At 35.9% G+C, this 15,858-nt stretch overlaps 1 protein-coding gene across 1 annotated transcript in view; it reads right to left on the bottom strand.

Moving 5' to 3' along the window:
* Positions 1 to 15,429, bottom strand: part of LOC116166146 (testicular acid phosphatase homolog) — a 46,528-nt gene extending 31,099 nt beyond the window's left edge. The window contains exon 1 of the mRNA XM_031480992.1: positions 15,215 to 15,429. Coding sequence (XP_031336852.1) covers positions 15,215 to 15,363 — 149 coding nt within the window. The 5' untranslated portion in view covers positions 15,364 to 15,429. The remainder of the gene's footprint in view (positions 1 to 15,214) is intronic.
* Positions 15,430 to 15,858: the final 429 nt, after the last annotated feature.

Here is a 15,858-nt window from a genome sequence, read left to right as displayed (position 1 = left end):
CGCGGGCCGATACATCTTTGAGAAGAATTAAACCAAACCTAGGACCACTTTCTTTTTACTTGACGTGGAACGTCTGCACTCGACAAAGTTGTATCGGCTCCGTTTGGGACACACTGCTCTCACGCATAGTTATTTGCTGAAGGGTGAGGCACCATCTTTGTGTAATAGATGTGGTATCAATTTAACACCAGAGCACATACTTTGTGTTTGTGTAAGATACCAAAATGAGCGTGACCTATTTAAAATTAGTGTGATATGGGAAACAAATTTTGCTAGTCAGGATCGCTGTAGAGGTGTGTTGGGATTCATGCGAAGCATTGGAATTTTAAATGATCTGTGATAATCTGTGATATTATGCGAGGCATTGGAATTTTGAATGAAATGTGATATTCTGTGATATTAGTATGTATGTATGTTGCTTAGTTCTTGTTCGTTGTACTTGTCTATATCTGTGTAAAAAGTAATAAAAACGGGTGAGAAAAACTGCTATTATTTGGGTCAATGGCGTACCTAGAGGGGGCGGTGGGTACGCTCCGCACCGGGCGGCACATATTTTGGGGCGGCATTTAGTTTAAGTTGTAACAAACATGTTCACTTCATAAGTTTACTATTCGATTTCTACGAATTATGAATTATTAATTAATCACGCCGAAAAATACCTGCAAATAAAGGGGGTAAATGTGTAGCCCAAACAATTTTTGAAGAGTTTGATATATCGACTGAGAGTCGAGTTAAACAGAGAAAAAACATTAGTGGGGAAAATTCACGAGACCTCGATCTATCCAGAACAACAACGTCGTATTCTTCTACTATAATGTCCTAATATCTTTTATATGAATGTAACAAGAAGGATTAAATAAGTATTTTATTTGATTTTACTTTCCTTCAGACATTATATTGACTATATTCTATATTATATATGCCAACTAAATAATATTAAGGGTATAACGAATTGTAACAACTTGCGTGAATTTTGTCATTCCATCTGAGGGTCTGGGACGTTGGGACCTCAGCTCCGGGATTTACAGGATGTTGCAGATTTTTGTTCACTCGATTTCAGCACGTAGGATGAACGTAGGGTGGTACACAGTTTTTCGCTTGAGACACAAATGAAGAAAATCTGTGTGGATCTGTACACTTAAAATGGCATTAATAATAATAATATAATTTATTGCCATAGATCGTAAAAAAACACATATAGGCAAGGTCAGGTATAAACAACAAGTTAACAAACAATAAAATAGATGAGTACTTTACAGGAAAAAACAACATTTAGAATAAGTGTCGGTATACATTGGTAAAATTCGTCCAAGTTATAAAAGGAATGTGTGATTAAAAAAGAGTATAAAGAACGTTTGAAAATTCTTTTATTCTGTGCATCTTTTATATTGCCCGGCAAACTATTAAAAATTTTTAGCCCTATTATGTCAGGGGCCGTGGACGTAGATTTACACCTTGCAAAAGGTATGTAATACATATTTTTGACTCTGGTATTGTATTAATTGCAGTACAAATACCTACAGAAGTGGCCCTTGCACAGGGCATATGCAATAAATTAGATTCTGGGTTGTAAATCGCCTATTAGGTTAGTTAAAAGTTTTATTTAAAATCAAATCGCTGAAGTGGCCATTTTAATATTATAATTTTAATATAATATTTTAATATGGTACAAAAAAATCTTAAACAGTACAAACATTTTTTATGTAATTTTGTTGGATCCACTAAAAAGAAACAATTAGATTGAACCATATTTTTTCTAATTTTTTCAAATATTATATATGGTGGCACATTTGTGATAAACCTTCAGGGGCCATTTGACCTACAACTTTTCAACGGGCAAATATTTAGTTTTAAAGCGTAGCTTTTTATTCCTTGTGACCAATGTATCACGATTGGTGATCAACAGCTATTCGTCAACCGCCCTTGCTATTTTACGTTTCACTATAATGTGGGAAAAAGTTGTAATAGACGGCATAATTGATAACGATACGAAGAACAAATACCTTTTAATTGGACAGTTAATAGGGAATATTAACTCAAAATGATCCATACATCAAGCCTCCATTATAGATAGTGACATTAGTTAAATGAAATGCCACGTAACTTTCTCGGTGTTCACATTTTCATGCGGGATGTGGTGAAAGGAAATTTTAAAACGATTACGCGAACCAATCTTTACTTTTATAACCCACACTTTCTAAACTAGGAACATGGTGTTAAAGTTGTTATCTACCTTTCCAACACGATGGTTTCCATTCAGTAACTGTGACGAGATTGAGGTCCGCCATGATTAGTAAGAAACGCATATCCCGCAGATTACACTGTCATACTTAATACATCTGACTAAACAAATTAAGGTATGACAAAGTTGGACTTTCCCCCAAAAAAGAATGGCAAAGCACACGTTAGTAACAATTACTTGAACGAATAAGACATTTTCGCAACTTTATTATGTGCGTGTAGAGAAGCAGTTCATTGGTAGCATCTTCCATTACTTTCTGAGCTGGAAGAAAAATGTATATTTTACAAGCCGGCGAAGCCCCAAAAGCATATATACAACCATATCATGGACATGTTTCATTTTTATAGTCCGAAAGAAGGAAAAGCATTCGGTATTTGTCTCTGTAACTGACACAAACCCATACGCTTTTGTATAAAACTTTTTCGAAAAATATGTCATAGTAAATCCCGTTTTTGCTTCTTATAATTTAAAATAATCCTTACAATCAAATAATGAAAGTGATCGCATAAACCTGGGATTAGACAGTCAGTTGGCAGATGTAGCTTCATCTAGATTAGTGGCTTCAAAGGGGCAACGACAAGAAATGTATGATTAATGAATACTCTAAAACTCTAGAAGTGTCTTTCATTCAAGTTAAAGTTCGTGCTTTATTTTTAGTAAATGAATTGTTTTACATAATTAATGCGTAATTATTTTCAGCTTAGTTTTATATCTATTGAAAACATAATTTATGCAAACGAAAACGCAAAGGGAACGTAATTAATCTTTTTCAGAGATATTAAATGGAAAGCGCGATCAATTCTTGTCATCTATTTAACATCATGTTACGAGGTATTACTATTAACCGTCAACAAGCGTTCCTTACTCCTTAATTTTCTGAACAAACTCATCTCCATTTAAACATAAACGGCGTAGCTATTTAATGTTCGTTTTTCCATTTTCAAATTTCAAACGTCAAGAAATAAGTAAATAACCAGGGAACCATTTAAGATGGCGAGTTTAATACCGTAGTCTGTTACAGTTATCCATATTTGTAGGTTTGTTACCAAAGTAGTTAGAGCAAGACGTATTTGAAAGAATTGTGTTGTTATAGTTACAAAAATTAGAAAAAATTAGACCTAAATTTTTGTCATATAAAAATCGATTATTAAGACAAGTTAGGAATTTGTTAATACGTTCTCTAATTTTAGCAATAAAGGTCGATATTAGCATTGAATAAAAACATCCATACTGACAAGACCATCGCTGCCAACTGTCAAGTTCCATTAATTAATTCAGTGCATGAAGAATTAATTGACGGAATAAAATTATGAATTGGTCGTTGTCAGTTTAAGTGAAAGATTTTGATGAATGGATATGTTGGTGGAAGTGTATATGTAAGAGACCTTATAAAACTCATCTTGGAGAATGCAATGAAGAAATTTGATCTCAATTTTTCCAGTCTCTATGTACGTCTTGCATCTGAATTACGTAGTTTTGGATCCCTATGTGCGACCACGGATAAATGTGCAACGATTTTGTATCCGATCGTGGAATCAACGCTTTTTTTTTTTAAGGCTTTCGGGATCTTGCCCATTTTAGCCTACATTAGAGAAACCAGAGGACTAAACAAGGATTTATACGTTTCACGCTTTGGGGCCGATCAAAGCAACTTCACACAAAACATAGGTAGCCACGGAAGGTTGGTAGCACGCATAAGGATGACATAATACGGGTTACAATTACAACGGTAGTTTACTTGCAGCTACAAAACGGACTAAAATGTCATAAACTCCCTTATCGTTGGTACATCGAGAGGGAGTGTCAAACCCAGCTTGAGTAAGTCTTCCATCATGATATTCGTGTAATTTGCATTCTGCGGACAGGCGAGCACTAAATGATTCAAATCTGCTACCTCATAATTACAAAACGTGCACTGTGCCGAGGGAATCAAATTTATTCTGTGCAAATGCGCTGGAAATCTACCGTGCGCTGTTTTTAGCCTGACTATGCTCTTGAAGATGTGTTTGTTGTATGGCAGCGTAACCGTTCTACTGGCGTCAACACAACAAGTGAAAATTACCTAGAAAAACTCATAGTTTCTACAAAAGGACCGACTGCTTTTAACACGGGAAGGTTTTTCTGGGTCAGATGAAAAGGCAGAAAAAAGCAACAGTTACCAATTTAACAAAACAAGTAAGAAAAATATCCCCCACAACAGTCGGATTAAACTTTCCTAGAAACTTTCTGTTAATAATAAATTAAACGGTCCACTAAAATTTCAGCACTTGCACTTGTTTAATAGTGCAGATCACTTGAATGATGTCAAGCTTAGTTTTTTCATAAATTACTGCGTGAATGTATCCCGTAATTAAACTGTATCCTTGAACTACACAATAGGTTCCTTATTCAGGGGCGGACTGGGTAACTGCGGGCCAGGTGGAATGGCATAGGTTACGGGCCATTAAAGTATTAGTGTAGTAATGAAGATGGAGGGGAGCTCTGAAGTGCACCACAAAACATTTTAAAGTACTCCTTTCTCGAAAATAAATTACCATACAGTTTTTTTTAAATTGCAGCTGATAATTAAAAGAAACAAAATATACAATCCACACGAGGTGCGTCGCCTATCATTGTATTTCAGCACTTTCATGCTACGACAAAAAATGATAAATTCATTGTAAAACACTTCAATTAAAACAGAATTTTTAAATTTTTTAACAACCTAACATCAACCCCAATTAGAGAAACGTGTTAATAATTTATTAATAGTGCAAGAAACTAAATACAGCACATACTTATAAATTTCCAACGGGCCATTATGATCTACAGGCCAGGTGGCCGTTAATCGTTCAATAATTTATTCAAAATTTGGAAATACCATACTTGAAGGATTTTGCCGTTCTTGGTGTCGTTTCCATATAATTTGTGGTTGCTGTAGCTAATTTTGTATTCAGAAAACAGATGCGACTCATAGTTAGGCCCTTTTCATACTATTTTATCTATTAAGAGGGAATGTTCGGCGCAGTCATACCCTTGTTGCCCCGGATTGCAACAACTATTAAATGACAAAGAAAGACGAAAGAAATGGGCATTTCATTAAGATTCGGAAGTGGACATGTTCTCTGACGGGATATGCCGCCTATGCTTCCATTAATGCCCTCCCGGCATCGTTTGTTGGGAAATCTGTACTTCCAGTCAGTCTTGAGCTCACTCCACGACAAGTAACATCACGCAGCGAGCAAGTTCCGTCCGACTCGTGCCCATATTCCAAATTTGGGGCCTAATGGTCAGATATGCAACTTTTTTAATGCCTCCATTAGCACAAGCGACCCTAAATCATTCAAAAACGACCCCTAGAATGCCGAAATTCGTCCATTTTTACAGGTTTAAAATCTTGAACACCCTTTTGAATAAAAGTGTTCAAATTTTGAACCCACACGAAAATTTCGGTGGGTGCTGCGGGTCAAAAGTTTTATTTGGACCTAATAAACATGTGTACCGAGTTTCATGCTTTTGTCACAAAGTGCAGCGTTTACCTCGATATTCAGTTGTACCGCCTACGCTAAAATAAATTTCTAAACCGACCACAAATTAACGTAAGACGTACCGTTGCGACCATTAGCATCCCTTCGGACCTCCTTGAATTAACTGTTATTTCGCTTTTTCGCAACTTGTAACTTTTTTATTAGCATGTAGAGATTGTTATTTCTGACATAAGTCAAACACAATTGCTACATTAAATTAAAGAATGAAATGATTGAGTGATTATGCTATAGCTCTAATAAAAATATAGAGCCCTAAAATAAAATCCATCATTCTGCGAAACCGGGGAGAGTAGTTATATCGCGCCAAAGAATGTAATAAGATAGGGCACGAAAATAATTTACAATTTTCCATACGAGGATGGAGGTTAATTACAATTTCGGTACAGTTTGATTTTTGGTAATTATAAAATATAACAAAAAGTTTGAGGGAGCTGTTCTAATAACTTTTAATAATATACAGTTCTGGTCTAGAGGAGCTCCATACGTCAGCGAGAAATGGCAATTTAACGAGCACTAAGCAGAATCTATTAGCTGAGTAGACATATTGAACACTTGGAAAGTTTATCTGCGAGCAAGCCCTTATATTTTACTTCATTTTATACTTGGGTTTGAGTGCACCTACTTTTCTTCAGTCCTCGCTATTTTCTCTATACACGATATTGTAAGTCATAATGTTCCATTGTGGACACATGTATTTGTACAAGTAAAACTGTGGGAATTGAATGTAAAGTGTGAGCCGTCTTTTGAACATGTAGTTGTGAAGGGAGAAAGAGAAGCATAAGAAGGATTTGCTAATAAGATGGGTGTCAAAGGTATCAAAAGAATCTTTCATATGGCACAGGCCAATAAAATTGCAATCTTTTTAAATTTCGATTACTACCACTTCGATTTCGTAAAAGTGATCATAAATAAAGATGGATACGTAGTTGTCGAGTATTTCGGAGTAAGGTGCTTAAATTCTGTAGAGGAAGTAGGATGCGGACAACTTTTCGAACTCTTAACTTGACTCTAGACCTCGAGCTACATTTTTAAAGGATCTGCGGCATCTCCGTCTGTTATACCTGAACCCTGTTCCCCATTTAAGATGCTTTCAAGAAAATTGGTCGTCTACAAAATATAAAAAGAACACGAACGTTTTCAGTGTGTGGCCTAACCACATATAAACATATTTGTGTCAACTTAAAATGCACCATACAGTCATTTATCAATGAATGTCACACGAGCACTTCTACATACTTTATCATTTTTTACTCTTTTATATTATTTCACGTATTCAAATAACAACACTGCTCGCATTTTTAAGAAACTCTTAAGAATAACACATTGATCCAAACCTGGGCATTTGGAAATATTGAAATTCTTCAAGCAAAAAATTCTTAAGTTAAATAAAGTAATTTCCCTTTCATCCCGAAATTCATATCGTATGTATGACAACGTAACATAAAATGTGAAGAAAATACGAATAATAGCTTCAATTTTTTTTTTTTATTTAATTTGTTTGCCTCGACTACTAGTGGCCATTGGCACGTCTACAAGTACCTTTACTTACAATGCACGTATTCTAATAATATTTCGCTTATTAGACTATTATATAAAATAGTACAAGTTTGTATCTCTTAGAAAGTTTAGTACGTTTTTAATACTTTTCGGTAATGAGAGGTCTTTTTTAAGGTCCATTCCAATATGGTATTTGCTTCGGATTTCCAATTGCAGTGGACACTGTGAGAGGAAGTGGTTCACGGACAAAGGCTCCTTGCATTCACAATATGGAGGGTCTTGATTTTCAAAAAGGTATCCATGGGTTTTCCTTGTGTGACCAATCCTCAACCTTCGAATTATGACTGTATTCTTCCTATGCATTGAGGGTAGATTAGTGGTCATTATTGTAGGCTGAATTTCGGATAACTTGGTGTTGGAAAAGCTCCAAGCATTTTGCCACTTACTGATGATTGACTCTCTTAGGCAGCTCTGCAGGTCAGTATGTAGCTGCATTTGCTCAGTAGTCAGGTCCATGTTTAGGGATTCTTTTGCAGCCCGATCAGCACTTTCGTTTCCACTTATGCCAACGTGGGAGGGTGACCAGACAATATTTACTAAAACGTTTCTGGCAGCAAGCTGATGATAGCGGTCGTGTACTTTTTGTGCTAAGAAATTTTTAGTATATATGTTTTCTATGGAGCGAATTGCAGAAAGAGAATCAGTACATACAGTGACGATTTTACTGTCTCCCGTAATTGTTTCAAGCGCCATTAATATTCCATACAGTTCCCCAGTATGAACGCTGCACAAGCTTGGTAATAAGTATCTTGCTATTATTGAGTCTGTTGTGGTGACTGAGCAGCTAACCCCTTTGTCGTCCTTGGAGGCATCAGTGTGTAATATATCGTCTGAGTGTCTATACTCTTCTACCAGCTCGTAAAAAGATTGCTTCAGCAAAAAGCTCGATGTTTCTGACTTTTGGTGTTTATGTAAAAGTGTGTTAAACTTCGGCAGTTGTTTAGTCCATGGTGGGTAGACCGATTGAGGATGTGGGGTTGTTTTCGTCAAGTCATACGGTCTTATAAGGTCATTTAACATTTTGGTGACTGGATAAGGGTGTTTGGGAATGTTGTTTGATTGAGCTGGGTTAATAGAGTTATAAACGGGATTTTTTGGATTAGCAGATACTCTCGCAAAATAGGTTAGAATAAGTTGATCACGACGAAGGTAAAGAGGAAGTTCGTGAGCTTCGCAATAGAGCGATTCTGCCTGGCTGGACCGAAAAGCTCCTAAGCAGATACGTAGGCCGGTATTATGAACTGTGTTAAGCTTTTTAAGAACAGATTTACTTGCAGATGAATATAAGATGCTACCATAGTCTAGCTTTGAACGTATTAAGGACCTATATACTCTTAGCAGCACTTTTTCTTGAGCTTCCCAATGGTGATGTGCAAGTGTTTTTAAGATGTTCATTCTCTTCATACAATTGGTTTTAGTTTCTTCGATATGCTTCCTCCAGGTAAGCTTACTATCAAAGGTTAGGCCTAGAATTTTGTGATCTTCTATAACTTGTAGTGGGACACCATTTAAATTTACTTGTGGGATGTGATTCGTTTTTCTTCTACTAAATTTAATTATCTTAGATTTTGAGGTAGAGAAGTTGAATCCTGTAGTTCTAGACCAGTGGTAGGCTTCATCTATCGCATTTTGGAGTAAAATGCAGGAGGTAGTGGTTACCTTCCCCGTACAATACACTATTAAGTGGTCGGCGTAGAGGGCACTTTTGACGGGTTAATTGAAAGGATTTCCCTAAGTCGTTAATAGCGAGGTTAAAGAGAGTAGTACTGAGAACTGCGCCTTGAGGAACTCCGTCTTCCAATGTTATGGTGTTGGATATTTTGTAGTTGGCTATAACTTTTGCTGTTCTAGCGGTTAGAAAGTTTCGAACGTAAGGATATTCCCTGATACGTTAAGTTCTGCAAGCTTCTTAAAAATTATAGGTTTCCAGGTAGTATCGAACGCACTTTCGATGTCAAGGATTACCGCCACGACTTCTTGATTTATTTCAAAAGCATTAGCAATTTCGTTCTGCAGTAGCACTAGGTTATCTGTCGTGCAACGGTGAGGCCTAAAACCTGACTGGTTGGGATTTGTAAAGTTATTTGAATCTAGGTACCAAAGAAGACGCCTGTTTATCATTTTCTCAAAAAGTTTGCACATTGTGCACGTAAGGGAGATTGGTCTAAAAGACTTTAAATCTGCCGTCGTCGCGCCAGCTTTCTTTAAGGGTAGAATGATAGACAATTGAACATTCCAACAATTGAAAAAAAAGTATAGTTCCGTACCTACACTAAAACCGCACGTCCATAGAAGAAGTAGAACTCCCTACAGATAGTTCACAAAACATGGCATCAACATAACAGATTTAACGGTTAGGTATGTGAGGCATCACAATCTTCTTAAATTCATCATTACATGCACATTTTTCGACTCGTCAACACACTTGCAGAGGTCGATAAAGTTAGCACCCCCATTTTGCCCAAGTGAAGTAAAAGTATGCCTATAATTTAGGACTAATTAGAGACTAATTTGTACCCAAGTTATATTTTCGTTGTTTAAACAATTTGTTACTAAAAAACGGCATTTCTGTACCGACACCGTTGGAATTTGTATTCGCTTAGTTCCGCAGGAAAACCGATTGTTAGAGTAAGGGTGCTAATTTAAAATCAAGTTAGCACCCCCACTTTTCCCAATTGAAGTGTCATTAGTTGCATCAGAAATTATGAATTAAAGAGTAGTTTGAACCCAGTTGAATTTTAAACAATTTATACAATATTTAAACACTAACAAAGCTCATTTCTCTAGAATTAAAATAAAACAAGCGGTAAGAATTAAATTGAGAGTATATACAGAGTAAAAACAAACATGAATTTTTTAGATGCATTTCCTTTTAAAACTTAGTGTGAAAAGGAAACTGTTCCTAGAATTTATCCGGGGGGCTGTTTCAAAAATTTTCTTTTTCTCCAATTATTTACATTACATAATAATCACGTTGATGATCGTAACATATTATGCATAAAATTATCATCTCTTTTGGGAAACAAATACGAGAAAGTTTTGTGAATATTACATACAACAAAGTGAACCCTTTCATTTGACAAAGAAATATCGCAGTTTGATATTTTTCTCTCAAGGAACATGTAATGGAAACAAGGAAACGTAATAAAATCGAACACGATATTCTAATTTAATGGTAAAATAGGAGTGAGCGTGTGTATAAGAATTCATCCCAAACGCAAGGACGATAGGGGCCTAAAATACGTTTTTGAAATTGAAATTGCGTTGTTTCGGAATAATAACGACATTTGGAAATATATTGATAAAAAGTATTGCGAAGGCGTGCATATTGTAGTCCTTTTTTAAAATTTAAAGTTGCCTTTTTTGTAATTGTAATAATTCTGCGTTTCATTTCAGGGATGGGTCTGTTGGTGCAAAAGCAGAGTAAAACCGAGAAGTTGCGCTTAATTTACTTGTACGGCTATCGCGCTACTTATGTCTTGCATGAACATGAGTATTTAATTACATTGTTACATGAGAAACTAATTAAGTTTTGGGAGTTCGAATTAAAATTTTGCATAACCTAACTTGTGTCACGCTTTTCTATTGTATTTATTCTACAATATCGCGTAGCTATTTTTATTAAACGTTAGGTAAAAGCTATGTTAATTCGACAATTATCGGTAAGTAAATACGAAGGGTTGTTACCATAAACAGTACGTTTCCATGCTTCAGTTGCTAGGACTGACCTGAGGCTAATCAGCAACTGAAATCATATGCAAATTTTAAAAGGTATTTATTATTATAAATGAAAGAGGAGCAAAGAAAACAACCCCAAAGTCAAATAGCTGTAAATTTATTTTTCCATAATTTACGCTTTTGGTCATTATTGACGCAGTTCACATCCTAGTATAGGTATGCAATTATGCATGGTTCTTGTATATAAATGCTTTAGGTAAATCCACTTATTTAGAATGCAAATTTTTTGATCGGTCGTATAATAATTTGCTCGTGATTTAGTTTATAATTTATATGTTTGTTTCAAGTCAAATTACAGGTTTTAGGTAAGTACATAACATACCCATGTCAAAAAGAAGGGTTGTTCGTTGCAAATCAAATTATCTTGCAACACTTTTATTTGAAACACCTAACACGTAGGGCAAACGATTTTAACTGAAAATCAAATTAGCTTGCGGCAATTAAATATTTTAACTTTTGAAAGCAACGTAGAAGAATCGGGAATCCCAAACAACGTAATATGTTAATCCTTGAATTTTGTTTAGCAAATCGAGCCCCATAATAATATAAGTTTTTGTTAACTTTCATTACAAAATTTTATTTCGCAAAATATGAAAAATAATTCATCCTTCGTTACTAAAAGAGAAATGAATTTTAATCAAAACACTGTGTTCATAACAAATGACCAGATTTATCTGGTTTATGTTCCTACGCTTTATAATGGCCACAATACCCGAATGTATAATGTGTAAACGTTTTTATTGCAAAAAAAACAACTTCAAAAAGCCTTGCACTACATCAAAATAAAAAATGATTTGCATTCCAAAATCAGAGAAAACCGGTCCTCTAAAAAAACAACAGAAAACAACGAAAACGAAAGGATTTCAAACAACGGCATCACCAAAACCGCACACGAATTCGCGCGGCGTCCTCAGGGCAGTCATAATCTGATTCCACGCCTCCTTCTTTATCCTCTTTTCCGTGGTGATTCTCGTTGTCGTCCAGAATTGTGTTAAAGAACACTTTTCGTTTTTTCCCCCCACAGAAATCGCATTTCCTAATAATTAAGCACTCTTTCCATGTCTTTAGTACGTGTGGGAAGGTAGGAGTGATTACGCACAAAGATCAACAAATTTTAGATCGAACGGAAAGGGATTTTTTGTTATAGATTTTGGGCTTTAGGACCCCAAAAGTCCTAAATTGTCGAGATTGGACTACTAGATCAATGGGTGTGGGCAAGAAACTGATTTCCAAAAAAAATGATGTCACCTTTGATATATCTAGTGGTCCAATCTTGAAAAGTCTGGTAGTTCTGGATTCTACAAGCCAAAATCTATAAGAAAAAGTTTACAAGTCCATATGTTTGGTCAAAAAGGTGACTTGTTCGAAATCGACCGGGAAAAAAATTCCTTATAGATTTCGGGCCTTGGAATCAACATTTTATGTACAATAAACTGATTTCCAATAAAAAAGAAATATAACTTTTGATGCAGTGGTCCAATCTTAAAAATTAGAAAACTTTACAGTTTTATAGAAACCAAACCTGATATGAATATCCTTGGATTGGAGTGCTTACGAGTTACGACACCAATATGTTGATATGATGTTGATAAAATGATAATGATAATCATTCCCGGTCGATTCGGAAAAGTCATTCTTTTGAATTTTAGATCGATCGGAAAGGGGTTTCTTATAAATTTTGGCTTTTAGAAACCCATCGAAAAAATCAGTTGTCCACATATTGCCAGGAAAAAAACTTTTGCTTATGAATTTCGGCTGTAAAATCCAAAATTACCAGAATAGTCAAGAATGGACGACTACATCAAAGGTTCTGTGCAAAAACCGACTTCTAAAAGAAGAAGAAAGAGAGGTATAACTATTGATGTAGTGGTTCAAATTTGATAATTGTGGTGGTTTTGGATTCTAGAGACCAAAGTCTGTAAGGAAAAAGGTTTTTTTCCGGTTCGTCTATTTTTGGTAAATTATTTATAGGTAGGTTACGTACACGTTGTTATAAATTCGGTCCAAAAATGACTTGTCCGCGATCAACCTGGAAAAACCCTTTCCTTCTAGATTTCAGATTGCGTTCTTTCGTCCGTTTTACCGAATCCTACACTTTTCGTTTAAAGTATCAAAATTAAAGAAGCGCCACAGTTACTTCATGTAACTGAAATAATACCCTAAGTGAAAAATAAGACAGCCGTAACATTCCCCCCGGGATGAAGTACGGTTTCGCACTTCAGAATGCCATCAAAACTGATTTAATAGGACAACAGTCCCTATTTGAACAGGATTCGTGTCAGTGTTCCAGCGACATCGGGTTTGCAGCCCAGTGAGGCATTCCAACCACCACCTCTTCCAAAAGTCATAGATCAATTAATTGAAATCTTAATTCTATTGCTAACATTATGATTATTGTAATCTGCGGCGGGAAAATGGTTTATGGGACACATGGTTAAGCAATGGACACGCGTCAAATAGAGTGGATCGGCCGGACCAGAGGGGATCGTGAATTTAGTATGCACTCAATTTGTATAAACAAGGTGTTAAACTCTTCACAAGTTAATTGGCCGCGTAAGATCTTGTATAAATGGTTTTTCACAGATCTTACGCCTACTTCCCACAACGCTCCCATGTGAAGAGCTGTAGTAGGTATCAATTTCCATTGTATTCCACGATTATCTAATTCATTTGCTATGGATTTGTTATATTCAAGAGAATATATGACTTTATACAATTCATCTAAGGAATCAATGATTTTTTTAATTTGTGCATACCAGATCAACAACTGCAGCTGTATATGTTAGCGATAAATCCTAACACTTTCACAGGTCCTGCGGCAACTTTCGATGTAAGTCTTTTGTGAATATTTTTCTTTCCGAGAGAGTAAAAGGGTACACTGGGGAACATAAGGTTGGGTTGGTATGGAACTTCTTGCTAACTTTTTTTATAAAGACCTTAACGAGTGAACATCACAATTTCTCACAAACCATGGCGCGTTAGTGGCAATCCTTAGTATCTTGTTTTGAAATCGTCGGGTTTTATTTATGCTGCTATTTGTCGCGTTTCCCCAAACTTGACACGCTTAAACTGTTTGTGGTCGAATTAACGACTTGTATATCAACATTGCGCACGCTATCTTAAGAGAGGATTTTCGATTTAGGAGCAGGTATAATTTCCCGAGTCTAATTTGTTCTCAATTAGTTTTTTATGTATGTGAAATTTCCACGTAAGTATTGTTTCGAGGTGTACTCCTAGGTATTTTACACACTCGTCTTTAGGTGACCACGATATTTTATTAAGAGTTTATTCTGATAGAGTGGTTCCCTAGTGGCACGATTCGTGTTATTATAAAAGTTTTTGCTTCGCATTTATAACAGTTTATGTGATATTCCCGTTTTTTTAAAACCATTTGTCCATTGTGTGTATTGCGTCTTGGAATTTCTCGATAGAAGCGTACACATCTATATGCGTTAGACTAGTAAAACTGTATTATCTGCTAAGTCAGCCAGTTAGGTTAGGTACATCATATGTGTATATATTAAATAACGTAGGGCCCAAAATGCTACCCTGTGGTACTCCTGCATTAATAGTTTTGACAGATGAAAGAGATGCATGTATTTTGACAGCGAAAGTATGATAATCAAGAAATGGAATGTGCTCTGTGCAGCGCAGATCGAGTTTTATCAAAGTTTTGTAGGTATGAACAACACAGTTTGCGTAGACCGGCGTGTGTCATAATTGTTGGCAGCAGTGGCTTTGGGGGGTTTTGTTGGGTTTCCTTCACGCTTCAATGGCAATGTAGCACGAATGGATATGTTTGATTTTAAACACGTTTTTGCCTCTTCAGAAGTCCACCGCACAAACTAGCATTGATATTTCGTCTTTGTACAATAAACGTGTTATTTTTATGATTGGACAGTTGAAGAAGAACAATTCTGGTTTGAGATCGTCTTCCGTTAACGAAGGGGCACATTTTCAATCATTTGGATTATGGAACGTGTAAAACGATATTTCATTATGCATAATAGTCTATGCGCAATAAATTAATTTTTAACGAATTCGGGCAATATGATGTCAAATTATCCCTAGTCAACGTTTTTAAACCACTAACTATAGCTATTGTGATTGTACTGACCTTTTAGATATAGAAGAATTTTTGGCGACTTACCCCTGCTGGTGTCGGATGTTTGGGATGTTGGTGTCGTCTGCAGGATCATCATCGGAGAGCGCAGAATACCTGTCTTTATGGATGATCGTTTCAGGGCCCCAATCGTTGATTAGTGGGGACAGTTGTGAAGATGTTCTTTTTGTGGGCATTTCGATTATTTTCTTTCCGCCCCCTTATCGACGCGGAGGTAGCGGTTGTTGTCTATGTTATAAAAGAGTCGACTACGTAGAATAATGATATGTAGGTATTACCGAAAACGTAAGTATAACCTTGATTGATAACAGGCGTAAATACGTCCCCACAATTCAACCGCACTCAGAGAACTGAAATGGCGAATAAAGAAAAACATCTGAATTCACGATAAGTAAACGACATTACATAATCAGTATACACCTTATTAAACTTGTTTGTGTAAGTCACTTCGAATTTAACCATTAGCCATTTTAAAATTAAACATGACCAGCCCATTTGTCTAAAAACGAAGTACATCAAATCAATGTGTGACCTAAAGTCGGCAAAAGAAATGGAGTTTTATACAAACCTCTTCTTAGAAAATACTTACTAAGGATTAAGGCATGTTTTACTCGTGCCGGAAATTTCATTTCCCCAGCAGTTTTATGAAACGGGGAATACGGTAACGTTTC

The sequence above is a fragment of the Photinus pyralis genome, unplaced genomic scaffold (genome assembly GCF_008802855.1).
Source record: "Photinus pyralis isolate 1611_PpyrPB1 unplaced genomic scaffold, Ppyr1.3 Ppyr1.4_LG3a, whole genome shotgun sequence".
Taxonomy (NCBI): domain Eukaryota; kingdom Metazoa; phylum Arthropoda; class Insecta; order Coleoptera; family Lampyridae; genus Photinus; species Photinus pyralis.
Note: the sequence above shows the minus strand (reverse complement) of the source record. Positions and strands in the feature narration are given on the sequence as shown.